Source organism: Lycorma delicatula, chromosome 13 (genome assembly GCF_047948215.1).
Source record: "Lycorma delicatula isolate Av1 chromosome 13, ASM4794821v1, whole genome shotgun sequence".
NCBI lineage: Eukaryota > Metazoa > Arthropoda > Insecta > Hemiptera > Fulgoridae > Lycorma > Lycorma delicatula.
This window is the reverse complement of record NC_134467.1, coordinates 27,267,302-27,289,831: the sequence shown is the minus strand read 5'-3', so window position 1 is coordinate 27,289,831 and position 22,530 is coordinate 27,267,302. Positions and strand designations below refer to the sequence as shown.

General features: G+C 34.9%; 1 protein-coding gene across 1 annotated transcript in view; it reads left to right on the top strand.

Annotated features, from left to right (window-relative positions):
- The window catches only part of LOC142333705 (5-hydroxytryptamine receptor-like), a 738,869-nt gene that overhangs the window by 644,008 nt on the left and 72,331 nt on the right, over window positions 1-22,530 (top strand). The window contains exons 5-6 of the mRNA XM_075381137.1: window positions 2,046-2,199; window positions 7,622-7,832. Coding sequence (XP_075237252.1) covers window positions 2,046-2,199; window positions 7,622-7,832 — 365 coding nt within the window. The remainder of the gene's footprint in view (window positions 1-2,045; window positions 2,200-7,621; window positions 7,833-22,530) is intronic.

The window sequence follows — 22,530 nt, the reverse complement described above, 5'->3', positions numbered from 1 at the left end:
ATTTCATGGATGAGTGATTGATGGGTTGCGTTTTATATGGGACACCCGAAAGATTGCTGTGCAATTTGGACTCGTTCTGTATGCACATAGTCTGTTTTAGCATGATATCTACAGCCTGGTAGGACAGATTCGGATGAAACTTTCGACTGTTTTTATTTATGCGAAGACATTGAAGCTGTTTAATGTTGGTCATAATTGGTTTATAAAGCAGGGAGATAAGTATTATATGGGTATTTTTATCAAGATTTTACTTGGAGGATGGGTAAATTCTTTCATATGTTTTAATATCCGTTAGGTAGGTAAGATGATTTTTTACGGTATTTGGTCTTATTCAAACCCCTATAAAAGGTGGGGCAAAACATTTCTCGACAGTCATATTTTGTACTCAGTAGATGGATGATTCTATTACATTATATCGGTTGTTATATATCGGGATTTTCAAAAAGGACTTACAACCTTAAAAGCAAATAAAAATTTACTTATATGACTTAAATATTCGACTGGAGATCTATTTCATAGCAAAACAAATTAAGTTTTGACTTCCGTCGTTCATTAATACCGAATTCCGTCACCAGCGCTGTCCTTAGTATTGGTAAAAATGTATATATTTACTAGTGGGTGTGCTCGCTGCATTTTTTGGTTTTAGTGATGAGTCAACGTTTAACATCAACGGCAAGGTGAACACCCATAATTGCTACATATGGGGTATCAAAAACCATCATGAAACTTTGCAGCACATTCTTGATAGCGTGAATGTCAATGTTCCCTAAACGAAGAAAGACTGTTCAGCCCGTTCTTCTTATAAGAGGCAACCGTAAATTGCATCGTTTATCTGGACATCCTTCAAGATTTTCTGAACATTCAGTTGGTGGATGATGACCAAGATGTATGCCATTAATATCTATCAGACAAGGCACCAATTCAATATCAGATAAAAGTCTGAGATTTCCTTGATACTCGATTCCCAGGTCGGTAGATTGATCGTGAAAGTCCAACTGCATGGCCATATCGCATCACCGATTTGATCCCGCTAGATTTTTTCTTGTTGGGTTTCATTAAAGATCAAGTTTATATACCACCTTTGCCTGCTGAGCTTGTGAAGTTAAAACTCCGAATTAATTCCGCAGCTGTAGAGTTAAAACCCGATTTCCTGGCTACAGTCTGGAATGAAATTGAATTCAGGTAGGATGTATGTCGCATTACAAGTGGTAGTCATAACGAATCAACCCACCGGGTTTGGCTAGTGGTAAACGCGTCTTCCCAAATCAGCTGATTTGGAAGTCGAGAGTTCCAGCGTTCAAGTCCTAGCAAAGTTAGTTATTTTTATGCGGATTTGAATAGTAGATCGTGGATACTGGTGTTCTTTGGTGATTGCGTTTCAATTAACCACACATCTCAGAAATGGTCGAACTGAGAATGTACAAGACTACACTTCATTTACACTCATACATATCATCCTCTGAAGTATTATCTAAACGGTAGTTACCGGAGGCTAAACAGGAAAAAGAAAGAAAAAGTCATAACGTATCAAGTGAATGTTGGGTGAGAAGCTTGATGTTTTTTTTATTTTTCTATAAAATGAGACCTCAACTCAATCTCTATGTTATCTACATAAACCTTTATATACAACTAAAGTTGCGAAATCTTTTTTGAATCACCCATACTTGGGTGATTTCTGTCATCCAATTTTTTTAGCGTTTTTGAGAATATTTTCCGATTTTAATGAAACTTTATACAACAATGACATCGTTGGTGCCATTTAATTTTGGTTACAATTAGTCATAAACCGTTGGATAGATACGGTCATTATAGGTCTCATATCTCAAAAATTTCCCCAATATAATTTTTTTAATAAATCTTTATGTACGTACTAATGTTCAGCTTTCATAACTAGAACTTTTATTGTCTTATTTTCTCTAAAATAATTAACTGTGAAAAACTATGAAAGACTTTAAGTCTTTAAAATATCATTTTTATGAAAAAATAAACTTATTTTTAAATTAATTTATCCTTTTTTTTTAATTTTGTTTTTTTCTTTTTTACAGGTACTGGGCAGTAACGAATATAGATTATATACATCAACGTACAGGAAAAAGGATAGGATTAATGATCCTTATAATTTGGTGCGTTTCGTTTTTAGTTTGTATAGCTCCATTATTAGGTTGGAAAGATCCTGGATGGGAGAAAAGAGTTTCACAGGTAAATATAATATAATATCATCTTGTCTAAAAAGTATTGAACTTTTCAAGGCCAAAATTAAGAATAAATTTATTTTTATTAAATAATAACATCATGAGACCACTAATTAACCTTTTTTTTTTCGATGACCTTCTGACATTTTTCCGGCAAATCCATAATCCCATCGCTATAGAACTTCTTTAGTTTTTGGTAAAAGAATTGACTCGTGGTTTTTCACAAGCCTCTTTTAAAAATAACTTAACACTATTTAGGAAGTTCTACAAAGGACCACCGGGTTGGTCTAGTGGTGAACGCGTCTTCCCAAATCAGCTGATTTGGAAGTCGAAAGTTCCAGCGTTCAAGTCCTAGTAAAGCCAGTTATTTTTACACGGATTTGAATACTAGATCGTGGATACCGGTGATCTTTGTTGGCTGGGTTTCAATTAACCACAATCTCAGGAATGGTCGAACTGAGAATGTACAAGACTACACTTCAATTATACTCATACATATCATCCTCATTCATCCTCTGAAGAATTATCTAAACGGTAGTTACCGGAGGCTAAACAGGAAAAAGAAAAGGAAGTTCTACAAAAACCTAAACAAATGATACTCTGACGGTATTATCAGGTCCGGATTATACGGTAGATCCATTAAAACCTCCCAGTGAAGTTCTTTGAATTGCTGATGGATCGTTAAAGATACATACGGTCTGGCGTTATCAGCGTGGTATAAAACACCATTTTTCTTTTGGCAGTTTCTTTTGAATTGCTAAGTTCAATCACGCTAATTGTCGACAAGTTTATCGTTTTCCCTTCAGCAGCTCATAATGCACCATACCCTTTCAATCCCACCAAACGCAAAGCATAACCTTCCCTGGGCGTCACTACGGGTTTTGCCGCAGATAGTAGATTTTCTTTTTGCTTTGACCTCGATCTTTCTCGTACATTTTTATCGTAGGTTTTCCACTGTTCATCACTAATGGTCAACCGCTTCAGAAACATCTCGATTTCGTTACGTTTCAATTCAGATTTTCAGATAGAAATTAGATCGAGTAAATTTTTCTGATTCAGATCATGTGACACTTAAACCCTGGGTTTCTTTTTGTAGCCAGCTTCCTCCAAATGGTTTAACACTGTTTTTTGATGGATGTTTAGGTCATTGGCGATGTCATGGCTGCTTACTCGACGTTATCCACAGTATGATAATGCTATTTCATGTGAAAAAGGCTCAATATTTTTTTAGAATTACCTAATATATAGATTTTTTTTAATTTATTGTAAAACTTAAAAAAATGTGAAATTTTTTTGTTAAATATTATAAATTATAAATTTTTTTAAAAAATCTGCCTATAAAAAGATTTCAATTTTACATTTTTCGGTTCCGATATTCTAACCTATTGACATTACAAATATCTTGTAATCACATAAATAAATTACTTCAAAATGGCAACCACTTTTATTCAATTTTGTAGATCAAAGACCATAAGGAAGCTCCAAATTTACCCCTTCGATTTAAGCCCTGAGTATTTTAGAATGCTTTAATTTCACAAAGGGGGAAGAAAGAAAGGTTAAATGTTTCGTAAGCCGAACCTCGTCAACGAACCATTTTTTGACTTAAAATTATATGAACTTTTTTTCTTCTTTTTGACTATAGAATGAACTCCCGAGAGATGATCATGTAATTTGGAATCACCGTTTGTATATAAAAGGAAATAACATTTTTGAATGGAATTTTCATACTCCTCGTACTTCTAAACGTAAGATAAATCATTTTCAACCCCCACTTCCACCATGCTACCGAAAGACTTTTCTTCTAAAAGTCTATAAAAAGACTAATATTTTATGAGGTTTTTTCAGAAAACAAAGATAAATTGACAGAAAAAATATTCGAAATACTTAAAAAAAGACAAAAATAAATTAACTTTGTTCTCAGAAGTCAGATACAACTTGAGAAAAAACACATCTTCGAAGAGAACATATAATGTAGGGAAATGTTTAGGGAAAAAATCTACAAATTAAAAAAAATTCCAAGTCAAAATGTAAAGACCGAATTAAGATCCAGAGTTCGGAATAACTAAATAAATGGCAAAATGAAATGATGAAGTAATATTGGAAAAAGAGAAAATATAGAATAAAATGAAACGAAAGATGTAACGCGGACCAAAAGGGCCAAACTGAAAAATATATAAAAAGGAATTTTAATCATAATTTTTTTTATTAACTAATAATAAATATTTTTTAACAATTATTTCAAAAACAAAGTCTTCATTCCGTAAAAGTTTACTTCGTCTGAAAATATAAATAACTGGAATAATTTAAGAAAAATTCATAATTATACTGAGGTTAAAATAATAAAAATTCGGAATAGAACAAACAGAGAACAGTATCAAACCATCCCAACCCCGTAGGGGGGAAGAAACTCAACTTGTGACGTTATCGTTCGCCACACCACCCCCTCCGTTACAAGCCCTGAGGGGCTTTACCGGAGATCGTTTTTACACCCTATTAACCGATTATATCTCCCCATCATCAGCCAGGCCTCGGTCGGGATACCACCGATGTAAATGCCTCGGCAGACATTTGCATCACTAAAATACAAATCAAATTTCGCCTTCACGTAAGCCTCAAACGGACATCTTCACATCCAACCTAACAATGATTCCCTCAAAATAACTAATCGAAACTGCGGACCCCGCGCCTAGTACAGATTTGACAACCGTTTGCGACTGTGAATGCCTCAAAAAACGAACGAGTTTAAAGTTAAATCAGTGCTACACTCATACCAATTAAAATTATGTTTTACGCAACATACAAATTCAGACCTACACCCAAATAAGTCGACCAGTTAATGTCACCTAACAAGGGTAACGCCTTCCGATCCGCGCAGGAGCAGGGGACAAACCACGCACCACCACCCGGTCCCATCATGGTGTCTCGCGTGGCATTACTAAGTCACGACGCCATCGACGGAGGGAAGCCACACCCCCGGTCGCACGGGCTACCATACCCCAGCAGATAGTATCAAACCAATCAAACTACTGAAGATTCGAAAAAAAGTTAAAGTTATAAAACATTTTAATAATAGAAAAAAAAACATACTTATGAACTGAAAACGACGCTGGCATCGAAAACGCATTTTTGAACGTATTTTTTAGGCTTCATCAATTAAATGTGAATTAAAGGCGAGATTTCCGTTAAAAGTGGTGTAAAATTCTGGAAAGCATTTTTATATTTATGGAATTATTTTCTGTTCCTGTCTCAAATCTCTGTGATGCTTGCCAATAAACAAAACTTCCTTTGAGCGCGGGACTAACACTACATAAGTTTGGTTTGTCTGAACTTGCGCATGTCGGCTATGGCGACATGTATGTTTTGCGATGAAAATGATACGGCCGAACATACAATCTATCTATATTGGTAGCAAATGGGACGAGATTTACCAAAGAACGGGACTTCCTAATATAATACGACAAGAGACTGTCCCGTTTATGATAAAAAAGGTAGACGTAGACAGAGTCTCATCCTGCCGGATGAGCGACCCCCGTCGAGCACGACTCTGTCGGACCCCGCGGGTGTACCCGTTTGGGGCGAGGCACCCACTGAGGTTCTGCAATATATTCGACGCAGCTCCAACCTCAGTAGTAAGAGGAAAAAAAGAGTTTAGTGGTACGACTGTGCTACCTTACTGCCTCAAAACGCGCAGGATTTTTTTTCAGGGGGATCTCCCTTAGGTTCTTCCACCTTCTCTGCCGTTGTAGTCCAATCAATAGGGATTTTTTTTGTAAAAAAATTTGTAAAATTTAGGGATGTAGATTAAGGTAAGTAGTATAACTTGTTTATATGCGACTGCACAAAATTTTCGCTAACAGAACAAAATGTAGGCCAAAATAAGCATCCTAGACGAAAAGGTTCTTAATAAAAGTAATAGGCATATGCAGTAAAAAAAAAAAATGGTCTCTATCAGACCAAAATTTGCGAATAGAGCGAAATTTTCACACTCTGCTGATTTGAAGTTAAGAATTTAGCTTTATTCGTGTGCGACTGGCGCAAACCGCTTCTCGCCGACTAAAAACGCGCGAGCACGCTCTATTTTTTGCTCATTTATTCAAAGAAGTTTCAAAAACGTTTATTAATTTTTGGTCTAAAACTTTACACCACTTTAAAATACAAATGTTAAAGAATAGACACGAAAAAATTCTTAAAAATCCAAAATAATTATTGTTGCCTGAAGTCTTTTTATACAAAAATTACAATTTCTCGGCAACTAATAAACCATTCTTCTTGTGTAACCAATCACTCGATTCAGAATTCCAAGAGCTAACTTTTAAAACAAAAAAATATTAAAAAGGTAATTTCAGTAATAAATATTGTCTTTGCAAAAAAACGGCCATTTTTAACGGGTTTTCGGCTTTATTGCAGCAACTGATTAACGAAAATCAACATTTAAGAGCTCAAATTATAGGTACTGCAAGTGCCTAACACTTTCATTCAGAACGTTTTCCTCTAGAAGTTTACCTTGACCAACAAAATTGAAAAAACCGATTTTCATCACCTTTGAATGGCCGCCATTTTGTCCAGTCGCATATAAACAAGTTATATTACCCTAATCTACAACCCTATGTACTTCCCTACTTCAAAAATCTATAATTTTCCCCTCCCGCTGACTGGACTGTTCCACCATCGAGATCGTTGAACGATTTTCACCCAGTAATCCTAGGGAGAAGCCTATAACTAGATACTACCCGCAGCCAGATAGATCCAGGATTTTTTTATGAGGATAATATATTCCTTTATCTTTACATATCCTCATCCTCTCGAGTCCGGCTTGCGGCGGTGTTAAAGCATATGAACAGGATAGAAGACTGTAATTCACCGGGTTGGTCTAGTGGTGAACGCGTCTTCCCAAATCAGCTGATTTGGAAATCGAGAGTTCCAACGTACAAGTCCTAGTAAAGTCAGTTACGTTTATATGGATTTGAATACTACATCGTGGATACCGGTGTTCTTTGGTGGTTGGGTTTCAATTAACCACACATCTCAGGAATGGTCGAACTGAGACTATACAAGACTACACTTCATTTCCACTCATACATATCATCCTCGTGTATCTTCTGAAGTTGATACCTGAACGGTAATTACCGGAGGCTAAACAGGAAAAAGAAAGAAGGATGGAAGATATTAAATACTCTTTAAGAGCACTGAACTATCATCCAGATGGTACACGAGATCGGGGTTCGCCCAGAGAAAGATAGGTAGAATACTTTGTGATGCCGGAACAGAATTTGGATGGTAATCCACGATATCTGAAGAAGAAGAAGATGATAATTATTATCTCTATCTCTCTCTCTATCAATCCGAGTGTGTGTGCGCGCGTCATGTAGTTTTTACAATAATATAAGGTAAAAATGTTGATTAAAAATATTATTTTATTTTTGTTACAGGATAGAATGTGTCTGGTATCTCAAGATATAGGTTACCAAATATTTGCGACTGCATCATCGTTTTATTTACCACTGATGGTAATTCTCTTTTTATACTGGAGAATATTTCAAGCAGCAAGAAAAAGGATAAGAAGAAGGGTAACAGTTGCAGCTGGTACATCTGCATCAGGTGGAACGTCAAGAACAGCACCACCAGGAGGAGTTATGGCGGGTAAATATATATATTTTTTCATTTCTAAATATTACATAAAATGTTTTTTTTTTTTTTTTAATTTAACAATTAAATAAAAATTAAATGCCGGTCTCTGTGACGGAGTGGTTGCTTATCGGTCTTTCATCCGGAGGTCCCGGGTTCGAATCCCGATCAAGCATGGCATTTTTTCATACGCTACACTTCTATTTCCGTATCCCACACACAAGCGTCAAGCTTATGTGGTGATATAAAAAAAAAAAAAAAATATATGATAAAATAAAAATATTTTCGTGACCCAAATATGACCCTCACTTATCTTGGGTTTTTTTAATATTTCTTTAACGAACAATGTATTACATTAAAATATGTATATAGATTGAAAAAAGTCATAATAAAATGTAGCGATCCGTTTTTTTATTTTAAAAGTGTTTATTACAATGAATAAAAATATATATAAATAAAATTTCCTATCATTCACAAAAGCAAATAGTAAAAGCACATATTTAATATAAACAAAAAAAAACTGGTAATGATGTATCGCTTAATTCGTAACTCAAACTACCCAACATCCTATAAATCAGCTCCTTTTAAATGTATAATCCAGACACCCCCCCTCAATACACTCAAATCGCCTGAAGACTATACTGAAAAACTCAACCTTGTAAAATATATAGCATGCATAAATGAATATAATAATACATAAATTGATTAAAAAAAATCATAATATATAAACAAATTTTCACAGAAAAATAACAAAAAAAAAATCTACTATTGATCTGATGTAGACGCACCAGGTGATTTTTTTGGAATACATGCAAAGTTTTCTCAGAATTTTCCCATTGCTTCAGGGACGCTTAGGCTTTCTGGTGATTTTGTATGTGTAACAGAACAGCCTGTCTCAACCAAGGTTTGGTGCCAACAGCAAATAGTACGTCTAGTAGAAGATTCCCTGCCGTACTCTAACGAACAATTTCGTCGAACACCAAGTGTTGAAAGCCAATGTGAGACCAAAACAGACAGCGAGCACGCACTTTCCACACCGGTAAATGTATTCATATATAACACAGTGACAATGTTGATGGCCGAATTCGATACTGATGAATTACGCGAGTCAAAATATGCCTATGATTATTCAACCGAATTTATAAGTTATCTAAATAAATCTTAATACGGTTTTAAATAGGTGAAGTACTTTTAAATTACTCCGTAAATAGAATTCCAATGAAACAAGAATTTTATAACCTTAACTGGTGTAGAATACAATCATTAATTACATTTTTTCGGTGTAGGGAAAAGGGGATTATTAAAGATATGTATAAGTTACATTGAAAAAAAATCCCTTTCGGCACGCCGTAATGGCGAAGGTAGATTTCACCGGTGCTAATTAGGGGGATAAAAAATATTTCCACCTTAAAGTTAAGAAAACATTCAAATTTACTCAATACCACAATGGTTGCATGAGAAAAAAAGTTTCACATGTTTAGCATACGACAAGCCCCATCTTCTTACAATTCTAACAATATTTTGGTCATCCCTTGCCATAAGGGTTGGTCATATTAGAAATTATTTCAGACATACGATTTAGGTAATGTTTAAAGAACTAACGACCACTTTAAACCGATTCGATACGGTACCTATTAACGGAGCTATGATTTATTTTGTCTTCGAAACCCCATTTTTTCCACCCTGGGCCAATGGTTGGTGATATCAAAAAGCTATACTTAGATAAGTTTTTTAGGTCCTTATCTAAAGAATAGTAGGAACTTTAAAAGACTTCGATATTTTACTTAATAAGAAAGGTATAGCGATATTTTGTTTTTTCGAAAAACCTCCCCATGGTCCGATTTTACCTATTAACGATATCGACCGAGATTTTGGGTCGTTATATTTTATGTATCAACTTGAAAATGATTGGCGCAAAATTACAGCAGCTATTGGGTCCAAAAGAAAGTTGAAGTGCCGGTGGTTTTGGGGTCTGCGAGATGTGATACGCGAGGATATCCCGAAATTTTCCGGTGGTCCCATTACAATATGTAGCTTTCTTATGAAATTTACCTAATAACGGGTAGTGGGGTAAAAAATTGAAATTTGTAAGTAGTAAATTATCCACCGGGTGGTACATAATGATAAAATTTATTCGACAATTACAGACTAATGTATAAGAAATGTCATATAAATAAAAGGTAAAATCTCCATTTAAAAAACAAAAAAAAATATTTTTTTTTTTGGGGAAAACTGAAAAAAGTTACCAATAAGTAAAATTAGAGATCATCAGTAGCATATCTAAAAATAATTAAAGAAAACAAAACGTTATATTTCTACCACATGAAGTAGCATGGTGCGTTAGTTTGTTTTCTATATTTGCTCACACTTTTATTTTGAATGAAGCGCTTGTTGGCAAAATGCAACTAAGTAGCAAACTCCATTTGCTTGTTTTAATTTTTTGGAAAATCTCCAATTTTGTGATGAAAAAAATAAAGTAAATTTATTGCAATTTTCTTATTATTCTTACGTTCCCATCTAGCGCTAAAGCAGAGCTATAGCTTTAGAAGGGAAAGGACTGTAATCGATCCAATTTTGGCATATGCAGTTTCATCCAATCTTGAAGTTTTGTCAACTAAGGAATCTAAAAAACCAGAAGGAAATTGTAAAGATTTGTGTGTGCACGCCTGTATATTCGGTTTTCCCCTCTAAATCACCTTATAAAAGGTCCCATATAAAACGAAACCCAACCTTATATTGGTAGGTATTGAAATAATAAAAAAGAAATGTGTAAATGTAAATGTAATTTTTTATTATTACCATCCATTACCTTACATTTAGAGTAAATGTTGGAAGTGGCCGCCATCTTCTTGAATACAAGCTTCAATTCTTTTTACAGCGTTTCTTGCAACTTTTTTCAAAGTTTGTGGCTGGATATTAATACAGCTTCTTCAATATTGACTTTCAATCGTTCAAGTGTTCGTTATTTGTTGCTATAGGCTTTTTCTTTGAGGTAACCCCCGTAGAAAAAAATCCGACGCAGTCAAATCTGGAGATCTTGGTGGCCACAAGCCTCGACCGATAACACGATTACCGAAGAATTCCTCGACGAAATCAGAAGTTGAACCTGCGTAGTGCGATGTCGCACCATCATGTTGTAGCCAGGAGTGTCTGTCTTCCTCTTTCAAGAGTGCGATGAACCGAAATAAAATATCCTGATATCGTTCTGCATTAATAGTGTACTCGAAAAAAAAATAGGACCGATTATTTTCTTCCGCGATATTGCGCACCACACGCCCAACTTCTGCGGGTTTAATTGTTTTTCGTGATAAACGTGGGGAATTTCAGCGCTCCAAATTCTACTGTTTTGGCTGTTTACTTAGCCATCCGAATGAAACCGTGCTTCATCTGTGAAAAATAACGAATCCGTAACGTTAATTCCCTCACGCACAAACCGACGGAAACGTTGACAATATTGTAGCCGTTTATCTTTGTCTGGCTCAAGAAGTCGATGAACCGTTTGAATGCAATAAAGTCGTAATTGTAATCGTTTGGTCGCCCGATGAACAGTCGATTTAGACAAATTAATTTTAGCAGACAAACGTCTGATAGATTTATTTGGCGAGGCGAGCAATCGGTCTTTGATTTCAGGGACTGTATCTGTATTCAACACCGACGCAGATCTTTTGTGTTCCTTGGTATTAATAGAACCGGTCTCTCTAAATTTTGCAACTGACCTTAATACTGATGTTTTGTTAGGAGCTAGTTTATCTGGGTACTTATGGTGAAACAAATCTTGCACTGCAACCGCTGATTTCGTACAAAAGTACGACTCAACAATGAAAACACGTCTAGCGATACACTGAACGTTATGATTGCATTGTTGTTACTATCGGTAGTGTTCTACTTGTTCAGATGTTGGACGAGTCCATTTCTGTAACGAGTAAGGGAGTAAGCTTGACTTTTGAAATTTCATGGATGAGTAATTGAAGGGTTGCGTTTTATATGGGACACCCTGTATATATGGGGCATTAATGCCATTAAATTTTCAACTTAAAGATCAAAAAGGTGAGGCTGTAGAATAAGGTCACCAAATTAAGTATCGCGAGATTTCACCTAATTAAGGTTTTATTTATCACATTTGTTAACAATTAAAAAATAATATTTCAACAAAAACTTTTTTTTAAAATCGCACCTCCGTTCCCAAAGTACTCAAAATAAACTAATGATTAAGTGGGTATACTGCGTCAATAGTACCCTCTCTCATCACAAGGAGCGCTAGTGTAGCATTGACATTCAGCTTCTGTAGTCGTCTATGTTGGAACGTCACAGGTAGAATTAAATTAATGAATAATATATAAAGTGGCCGCTAGTATCACAACACCCGGCGCGAATGAAATACGGTATGCGGGCGCGCTTTATTTTAGAATCATTGAATTAAATAAACAAAAAATATTATATTTAAATAAAATGATAAATATTTTAAATTAACTTGTCTGTGTACGTGTTGTGTAAGGCATGCATCAGAAAAAAAGCCGCGTAAAAGTCCTACAACTGTACTGTCACCTTTTTTTATTGCTGTTGAAATTTTATTTTAAAATTATTATTTAAGCTTTTCGTTGTAAAAGTTTTTGTTTTTGTTAATATATTAATTCCATGAAAGTTATTTAATTGCAACTGGGAAAAAAACATTTAACAAAACCCTGCGTAATGAAACAAACCATTTAACATTTTCGAGGCGAAACATATGCTCACCTTTTTTCTAGAATAATATAAATAATAATCTTTAAAATATGAGTCTAAAATTTTATTTGAAATTATTTTTTTATCTTATTTAAATGAAATAAATAAATAATTAAAATAGATACTTATTTTATCATGTAACTCTTAAACAAAAATAAATTCTGTCTGACTTACCCTTTAAATGTATTGTTGATTGACGTTCATAAATTTAACTTTCCAATACATTTAGTATACGGTAAAGTTAACACACGAAAACATTTAACAGGTTTACGGATATGTATTAACTGTTGTTTGCAGTACCGCAAGTGGGCGATTTATAAGTGGTGCAACTGAAATTCGTATCATCGTTTTAAAGTTATTTATAAAATATCATTCGGTATGATTACATTTTACCAAAATTATGCGCTTGAAGTAGAATAATTTATACAATTCCGTAATATACAGAAATTAATTAAAAATATATAAACTACCGATAACTTTCAACAGAATTTAAATATCAAACAATTTTGATCTTTAAAGCTCCCCGTATTTGTATCTTTTTTAAAATTTAAATACCTGAAAATTAAAGAGCGTAATGTTTATAATCATCGAGGAATTTAAATTTTAAAAAGGATAAGATGTGGATAACGGAACGGAACGCAAGAATGGCGGGAGCTTCAATATTTCTCCCTACAGATCGCAGAGCCTGGACAATGTCCCTTGTTGCTGTATCTTTCTATTATCGGGCGGATTTCATCGGTTATTTAATGGCGGTGATATATTTTAAGTTTTATTTAAGGACGGATTTAATAATTTGCGTTCCTATCCGTATGGACGATCGTGAAATTTATTTACTGGTCCTGACCGTGAGAGACTAAAATTTTGAGCCTAGTAATCCAGACGTGATTCCCCTTCGGACCATCGGCTGAAGTCCTTTCGGTACCAGCACCTATGGGCTAGAGTGCGCCTACCAGAGCCCTAGTTATTTGGAGGGAGAAATGTGCCCCGTTCTCCGGAGGGAGTCGCATATGCTGACTAAATGAAATTGTGATCTATTCATGGGACGGTGTGGAGTGTTGTCTAGCTTTTATACAGAGTGATTCAAAGAAACGGGAAATTTTGAAAGTTGTGTTGGTAGCCGTGGGCGATTGGTACCACTTGATAAGTGGCGCCAGCCTCTCTAACCTAACCTGCCATTTAGTTGTAATGGATCCTTGGAGTGGTGCGCAACGTGAATTTGCTATCAAAGGTTTTACAAAAACAATGACAGTGTGGAAGGAGCGCGTAGAGAATTTCGCCGTCATTTTAATCTGGGACGGCACGACCGTGTTCCATCAGCACATGCAATTAAAGCATGGATATCTAATTTTAAGGAAACCGGTTCGGCAATGAAAAAGAAACCTCCAGGCCGTGAGCAAACCGTCCGTACACCAAGGAATGTTCAAGCTTTACAAGATGCTGTCACACGAAGTCCACATCGGTCAATCCGTCGTCTCTCATCATCTTTACGATTTAATAGTTCAAGTATTCGAAGAATGTTAGCTAAGGACTTGCAATAACATCCATACAAGTTGCAAATCGTCCAGGAACTGAAACCGAACGATGCAGTTGTGCGACCACGATTCTGTAATGTAATGCTTCAGAAGATAAACGATAACGAAGAGTTTGTTCACGAACTGTGGATGTCAAACGAAGCGCATTTCCACCTCAGTGGATTTGTTAACGAGCAAAATTTCAGATACCGGGCACAAGAAAATCCTACGCAGCTACACCAGCGTCCGTTGCACAACCAGAAAGTGACTGTGCGGTGTGCTATGTCATCTTACGGTATTATAGGCCCTTATTTTTTGAGGATGACAACGGTTTGCGATTACAGTGACGTCGGCTCTTTACGTAGCCGTACTTGAAACCTTTGTTGTGGAACAACAAAAGACATTTCCACCGATTCTTAAGACAGCCTGGTTTCAACAAGACGGAGCAACGTCACGTACTGCACGAATATCGACGGCAGCTGTACGCCGATTGTTTGGACAACGTGTTATTTCACGAAATGGTGGCATTAGAAGGCCTCCCAGATCGGCTGATCTCTCAGCTTGCGATTACTTTTTGTGGGGTTACCTTAAAAGCAAAGCGTTGCACAGTAGACCTGCTACAACGGAAGAACTGAAGGCAACGATCTGAGAAGCAATTGCGGAAATTCCAGTCGAGATGTTACGTCAATCCGTGAACAATTCGACTTCGTGAGTGTTTACGTAGAAGAGGAGGTCACCTGGAAGATGTCATCTTTAAAAAATAAACTAAAATGTATGTATCCTAAAATGGCAACATTTGTACAATTACGTAAAATAAAATTCATTTTCTAAAAAAATTTTTCATTATCGTTATTTAATTTTTAAAATTTCCCGTTTCTTTGAATCACTCTGTACTTTTAACAAAATTTAATTGCGAAAACTGTTACTATCGCGGCCGGAATTTTCGCGCGGTTTCCATTTATAGATTTCACATGTGTATAAGAAGGGATTTAAATTTATAAAATTTAAATACCTCAAAATTAAATGTGTTATACTAAAACTTTGTAATTCTCAAGGCATTTAAATTTTAAAAAGGTAAAAAGATGTGTATAAGAAGCGATTTATGTACAGCGTTAATTATTAAAAAAAAAACGCTTCTTAAATAAGAGATTATTTATTGTAAATTTGGACCGGCATAGTTACAAAAAAAAAAAAAAATAGTAATGTAAAGTAATAGTAAAGAGTCAACTTTAAGAAAAAAATAAACACCGTTATAACAATTGATAAGAAAGTATGGAAACAACTTTATTCTGCGAATCCTGGGTGAACACAAAGGGGAAGACTAATTTCAAATGACGGCTTCGGTCATCACGACACTTCCTTCATAACTACCCATTATAGGCTTCACCAGAGGTCATCCAAAGCCGGTAAGACCTTTTATTTTCACAAGACAATCTTACAGGAGACGCTTACTGCAATTTTTTAACCGATAAGATTTTACCAAATATCCGTCAAAATGTTGGACAAGAATTAAATAAAAACGTACGGTTTCAGCAAGATGAGTATCACCTTGTTTTTATCTACGGGAACGGCAAAATTTAAATGAAAAATTTCCAAATCGCTGGACAAGTCGTAGATGAGCCATATAATGGGCCTACCAGATCCCCAAACCTGTCTCCTCTAAATTACATTTTTGGGGGGGGTGTCTGAAACATAATATTCACAAAAAAAATCTGCAGATATTGCCGAATCGAAAAGAAGATTGTTGATGAATCTGCTCGAGTACAGCCAGAATGATACAAGTTAAAAACGGATATTACTTGAGGTAACTAAACTGCCAAGCTGTAAAAGAGGCCGACCTACGTGGCACGAGTAGTAGCGTCTCGACCTTTCACCTGGAGGTCCTAGGTTCAAATCCCGGTCAGGCATGACATTTTTCACACACACTACAAAACGTTCATCTCATCCTCTGCGGAAAAAATGCTTAACTGCGGACCCGGAGGTTAAAAAGCTGTAAAGCGGAAGCATTTTGAACATTTATTGTGGAATGGTATACTTTCAAATTTATTTCATTAGTAATCAACGATCGAAAACATTTACTTAACATTTTAAAATAAATATTGTAAATTATAATAATTTTGTTAAGCATAACCCGGTGGTGTAATAACAAAATTAAGCTTAATATACAAAAAAACCGCTGACCAACAATTGAATTTGAAGCGTTCAAGCGCTTTCGGAATTTAATTCCATATTCAGAAACTCCTTTCATATTCGTTCTATTTGTAATAGTAATTAAAACTTCATATGTAAATTATAAAATCGTGATATTTGCTTAAAACACAATAAGGCACAACAGTTGACATCACCAAATTGACAGGACGTTTACATTGACATAATTTAATAACATACGAGGTGCGCGAGAAAAGTAATGAGACCGAGTTTTTACTTACCAAAGTTTTTATTTTTTCAAACAACAATATTATCCCCTTCAAAGTAGTTCCCTTGGGCAGCTATACACCGGTGGAGTCGTTGTTCCCACTCCTGATTGCAGCGCTGAAAGGCTTCAATTGGTAGGGGATTTAACTGGTCGGTCACAGTCGTTTGAATATTCTCCAAAGTTCCAAAATGACGTCCTTTTAAGGCACCTTTCAATTTCGGGAAAAGGAAAAGTCACAAGGACTCAAATCAGTTGAATAGGGGGGGGGAGGGGTTTAAGGAATTGAGGAATGCTTTTTCAGGTCAAAAATTCCGTGATGGAAATGGCCGTGTGACACGGGGCAATGTCATGATGAAGCATCCACTTGTCTGCAATGTCTGGTCTTACGCCAATCACCCTCTTTTCCTGAGCCTTTCACCTTTGTAAAACGCTTGGTTAACAGTTTGTCCTGGAGGAACAAATTCTTTATGGACGATACCCCTACTGTCAAAAAAGAAAATCGGCAAGGTTTTGATCTTTGATTTGCTCATTCGATATTTTTTCGGCCGAGGAGATGACGGAGTGTGCCACTCTTCGCTTTGCCGCTTTGTTTCAGGATCGTACTTAAATATCCAGGATTCATCACCTGTGATCATACGATTGAAGAATTCATGGTCGTTGTCAATCCTCTCAAGAAGATCAACGCACACGTTTCTTCGACTGTCCTTCTGTTCCGTCGTGAGGTTTTTCGGCACCAATCTCGCACAAACCTTCCGCATGTCCAAATCGTCTGTCAAAATTTGATGTACGGTGAAAGTTTTTAAATTTAACTGTTAAGTCATCATCCTTATTGTTAAACGACGGTTTAATCTCACAAAACCCCTCACATGTTCAACGTTTTCGTCAGATTTCGAAGTTGAATGTCTCCCTGATCGAGGTTGATCTTCAACGTGTTCTCGATGTTCCAAAGATGATTTGTGCAAGCGGAAAACTTGTGCTCTTCATAAGCAATGTTTTCAAAGATCAAACTCGCTGATTCTTCAAGTATAACACAAAACCTGATTGCATAACGTCGCTCTAAATCCCGATGGTCTATTTTCGTAACACATAACAAAAACACTACTTCACTGATGGCGCTGTCAAAAATAATATGTCGGCTGAACAAAGTTGAAACTCTTACTGAGCATGTGGAAGGGATGAACAAACCGGTCTAGCACAGACCGGTAGACACAGCGTTGCCAGATCGTTCATTACATCTCATTACTTTTCTCACACACCTCGTATGACGACCAACTGTTATATTTTAAGCAAATATCACGATTTTTTTATAGGTTTCATGTGAGGTTTTAATTAATATTATAAATAGGACGAATATGAGAGTTCCTGAAGATGGAATATAATTCCGAAAGCGCTTGAACGCTTCGAATTCATTATTCGTAAGCGAGTTTTTTGAATATTAACTTTAATTAAACATTGTAATATTTAAAGTAAATAATATCAGTTGATATAGCCGTTTAATTTGTTGCTGTGTTCTTATCAATATTATAGCACTGTTTAAATTTCCTTATTGTAACCATTATGGAACTAAAATTCAATAAAATTATTCATGCAGTGCGTTTTATCTTGTTAACATGATTTTTCCTTCAACGGAAGTTTGAATTCTTATAATTCGATAACGAAAACGTTAGCAGAAAAACAAATTTCACCATTATTTTTCTTATAAAACTTTTAATCGAAATCATGCGTCACATGACCATTTTTCTACTTTAAAAAAAATAATTTTGATTCAATATAGCGGATCCAAGATGGCGTACAAACATTAAAGACCTACTATAATGCAGATTTTTTTTAACTGTGTAGAACCCCGTTTCTTTCAGTCTCGAAATACCTCTCATATATGTAATATAAGCCTGTTCCGTACTTAAATATCACTTTGCATATTATCTGTTATATGTAATTAGTGTAGATTTATTATACATAAGGGTTTGGATAGGTACGCAGGAGTTGTTCTTAATGAGATTACTCTCATCGTATAACTGTCTATGATGTGAGTACTAGACTATTCAAGAATATCATATAAATCTTCATTAGTAAAATATTACTTCCAGTTAATAGTTATTTCACAATTTTACAAGAAAGATCACAAATTAGTTAAATAGAAAAAATATACATTAAAACACTAATAACAAAAAAAAAATAATAATATAGTCTGTCTAAAATGGTGGACTGGCTATACTTTTTCGGATTCCACTTATAAAACTAAACAAAAAATATCCTTGGGAAAAATAGCAATTTCTCCTTCGTTCTCCCACTGTCCGCCGTTTTGTTATTTTTATATAAAAATTTATATCGCAAGTACGGATAGTGAAATCACATTAATATTAGGTAAATATCTTTGTAATAAAGTTTTAAAATTAGCAAAAAATCAGGACTTAAATACCTACACAAATTACAAAATGGCGGCCATATTTTATTTCAATCCGTTATATCTCCATAAATATAGGATGTCCCATATAAAATGCAACCCAACCTTATATTGGTAGGTATTGAAATAATAAAAAGGCATGTGTAAATGTAAATGTAATTTTTATTATTACCATCCATTACCTTAGATTTAGAGTAAATGTTGGAAGTGGCCGCCATCTTCTTGAATATAAGTTTCAATTCTTTTTACAGCGTTTCTTGCAACTTTTTTCAAAGTTTGTGGCCGGATATTTAATACAGCTTGTTCAATATTGACTTTCAATCGTTCAAGTGTTCGTGGTTTGTTGCCGTAGGCTTTTTCTTTGAGGTAACCCCGTAGAAAAAAATCCGCCGCTGTCAAATCTGGAGATCTTGGCGGCCACAAGCCTCGACCGATAACACGATTACCAAAGAATTCCTCGACGAAATCAGAAGTTGAACCTGCGTAGTGCGATGTCGCACCGTCATGTTGTAACCAGCAGCGTCTGTCTTCCTCTTCCAAGGCCGCAATGAACTGAAATAAAATATCCTGATATCGTTCTGCATTAATGGTGTACTCGAAAAAAAGGACCTATTATTTTCTTCCGCGATATCGCGCACCACACGCCCGACTTCTGCGGGTGTAATTGTTTTTCGTGATAAACGTGGGGATTTTCAGCGCTCCAAATTCTACTGTTTTGGCTGTTTAGGTAGCCATCCGAATGAAACCGTGCTTCATCTGTGAAAAATAACGAATCCATAACGTTTATTACCTCACGCAGAAATCGACGGAACCGTTGACAATATTATAGCCGTTTTTCTTTGTCGGGCTCAAGAAGTCGATGAACCGTTTGAATGCGATAAGGTCGTAATTGTAATCGTTCGGTCGCCCGATGAACGGTCGATTTAGACAAATTAATTTCAGCAGACAAACAGATCGATTTATTATATATTATTATTATTATTATTATTATTATTATTATTATTATTATATATTATTTCAGCAGATCGATTTATTTGGCGAGGCGAGTAATCGGCCTTGAATTTCAGCGACTGTATCTGTATTCAAAACTGACGCAGATCTTTTGTGTACCTTGTTATTAACAGAGCCGGTCTCTCTAAATTTTGCGATTAACCTTAATACTGATGTTTTGTTAGGAGCCGGTTTATCCGGGTACTTATGGTGAAACAAATCTTGCACTGCAACCACTGATTTCGTACTGAAGTACGACTCGACAATGAAAACACGTTCATCTAGCGAAAACACCATCTTGTCACTAGCTATACACTGAACGTTATGATTGCATTGTTGTTACTATCGGTAGTGTTCTACTGCGTCGCCGCGATGATCAGATGTTGGACGAGTCCATTTCAGTAACGAGTAGGGGAGTAAGCCTGACTTTTGAAATTTCATGGATGAGTGATTGATGGGTTGCGTTTTATATGGGACACCCTGTATTATTTTTATAAAAATTTATGTTATTTGCTACATATTAAGCCTTTCATTTTGAACAAAATTTTATTTTTTTTAAATCTGTTAACAAATATCCGAGTTATGGGAGAAAATTGGTGTAATTTTGTGTCTGTTTTCATGTCCACCACTTTACGTTCAATTCGATTAAATATTAATTGTTTTTATTTATTGTTAATTATAGTATGTATCAAATTAAGTAATAATTTTCCCACAATAAGATTAAAAATGGGGGTTAAAGGGCACAGTATCGAATCGGTTTAAAATGGTCTAGTCCTCTAAACATTACCTAAAACTTCTCTGAAACAATTTTTTATATGACCAATCCTTACGGGATGACCAAAAATGTTGCTGGAATTGTAATGGGTTGTCGTATGCTAAACCTTTTTTCACACACAACCATTGTCGTATTGAGTAAATTTGAAGTTTTTCTTAAATTTAAGGTAGAAATCTTTTTTTAATCCCCTACTTAGTACCGGTGAAATCTACCTCCGCCTTCCGGCGTGCCGAAAGGGACTTATGGTTTTCAAATTTTTAATTACTATTATGATTCTTACTGCTCCGAAATTATTGCGAGGAGAAAGTTTTACAGTAAGGAAGAAAGAATCTTTAAGTTTGAATTGCATAACGATAACTAGATAAAACAATTAAATTTATGTAACTATATACTGTATAAATAGTTATTAATTGATATCGTGCAAGGTTCAACGTGAAGTAGAAGCAGAACTTTCTAAGTCCTATTAACTTAAGTCTTCAATACTACCTTCTATCGACTACCGATACACGAACCCAGACGCGCAGATGCACAAACAGTGATATTCATGTATATACGATAAAATACTCATAACTAAGAAGAAAATATAATAATTACAGAAATGAATTCATTAAAGAATAATATTTAATCCACTTCAAACACAGAAAATATTAACAGTATTGATTACCTGGAGAAAAAATGTAACAAAAATTTTATCAATAATAAAATCGATATAGACAGTTATTGAAAGCAGAACAAACAAAATAATATAATACATTTTAAATCTTTTCATTTTTTGCGTCAAAAAATGGTAACCTTTAATTCATTAATTTATAGAGCGTTAAAATACTTAAAATATGATAATATAAAATTAAATAAATAATAAAATAAATATAAAGCTTTAAATAACGGATATGATAATAATTTAATAAATAAATTATACAACAGAATAAAATACACATAAAGAAAAAAAGCTAACAAATAACAATATAATAAATGATTACGCTGAAATTGAATACCATATAAATTATAATAAAAGATTTAAAACTTTTAAATTAAAAACAGGGTATACAACAAATAAAATTCATAAATAACGAAAATCCTTCTATAACAATAAATCAAGATAATAATTATAATTTAGAAAAACAAAGAGTGAATAGTCTTATCGCGAAAACTGTGACTTGAAATATTTTTGAATGACAAATCGTTCATTCGCCATAAGAATTAAAGTACATATTAATTGTATTACTAAAAATAATAAAGAAAAATTTAATTGGGGTAAACACATTTTATAAACTGGACATAATTATAACCCTAACTTAATTAAATTATAACCCTTTAATATATTAAAATATTAGAATATACAGAGTGATTTTTTAGTCCTGTTACCCAATTTTAAATGTAATTTAAGAAAGGAAAATTTAGGTGGAATAAAAAAATGTATTTGTTACTTACAAAAGAGATTTAATAAAAAGCTATTGCTTACATAATTGTTAAAGAATATGCTTAAAATGCCCATCCCTTGCGGTTATACACGCACGGACTCTTTTCAGCATATTAGCAGAAACCTTTTTAAGAGTCGCATTGGAAATATTCGTGATTAAGTCTGTAATATTGACCTAAGTTCATCAATAGTGTGAGGATTGTTTTTGAAAGCCTCGGACTATATTTATCCCCACAAAAAGTAGTCAGAAGATGTGAGGTCTAAGGACCTTGGAGGCCATAAGCCCTTGCTTATTATTGGATCATCAAAGAACTCTTGCAGAAAATCCACGGTTTCTCGAGACGTTTGGCATGTAGCGCCGTCTTGCTGAAACCAGCAATACCGTTCTTGAAGTTCCAGGAGGGACACAAATTGGCGCACAATATTCCTGTATACTTCACCATTTACTGTTTGTTCGAAGAATATGGGTCCGACT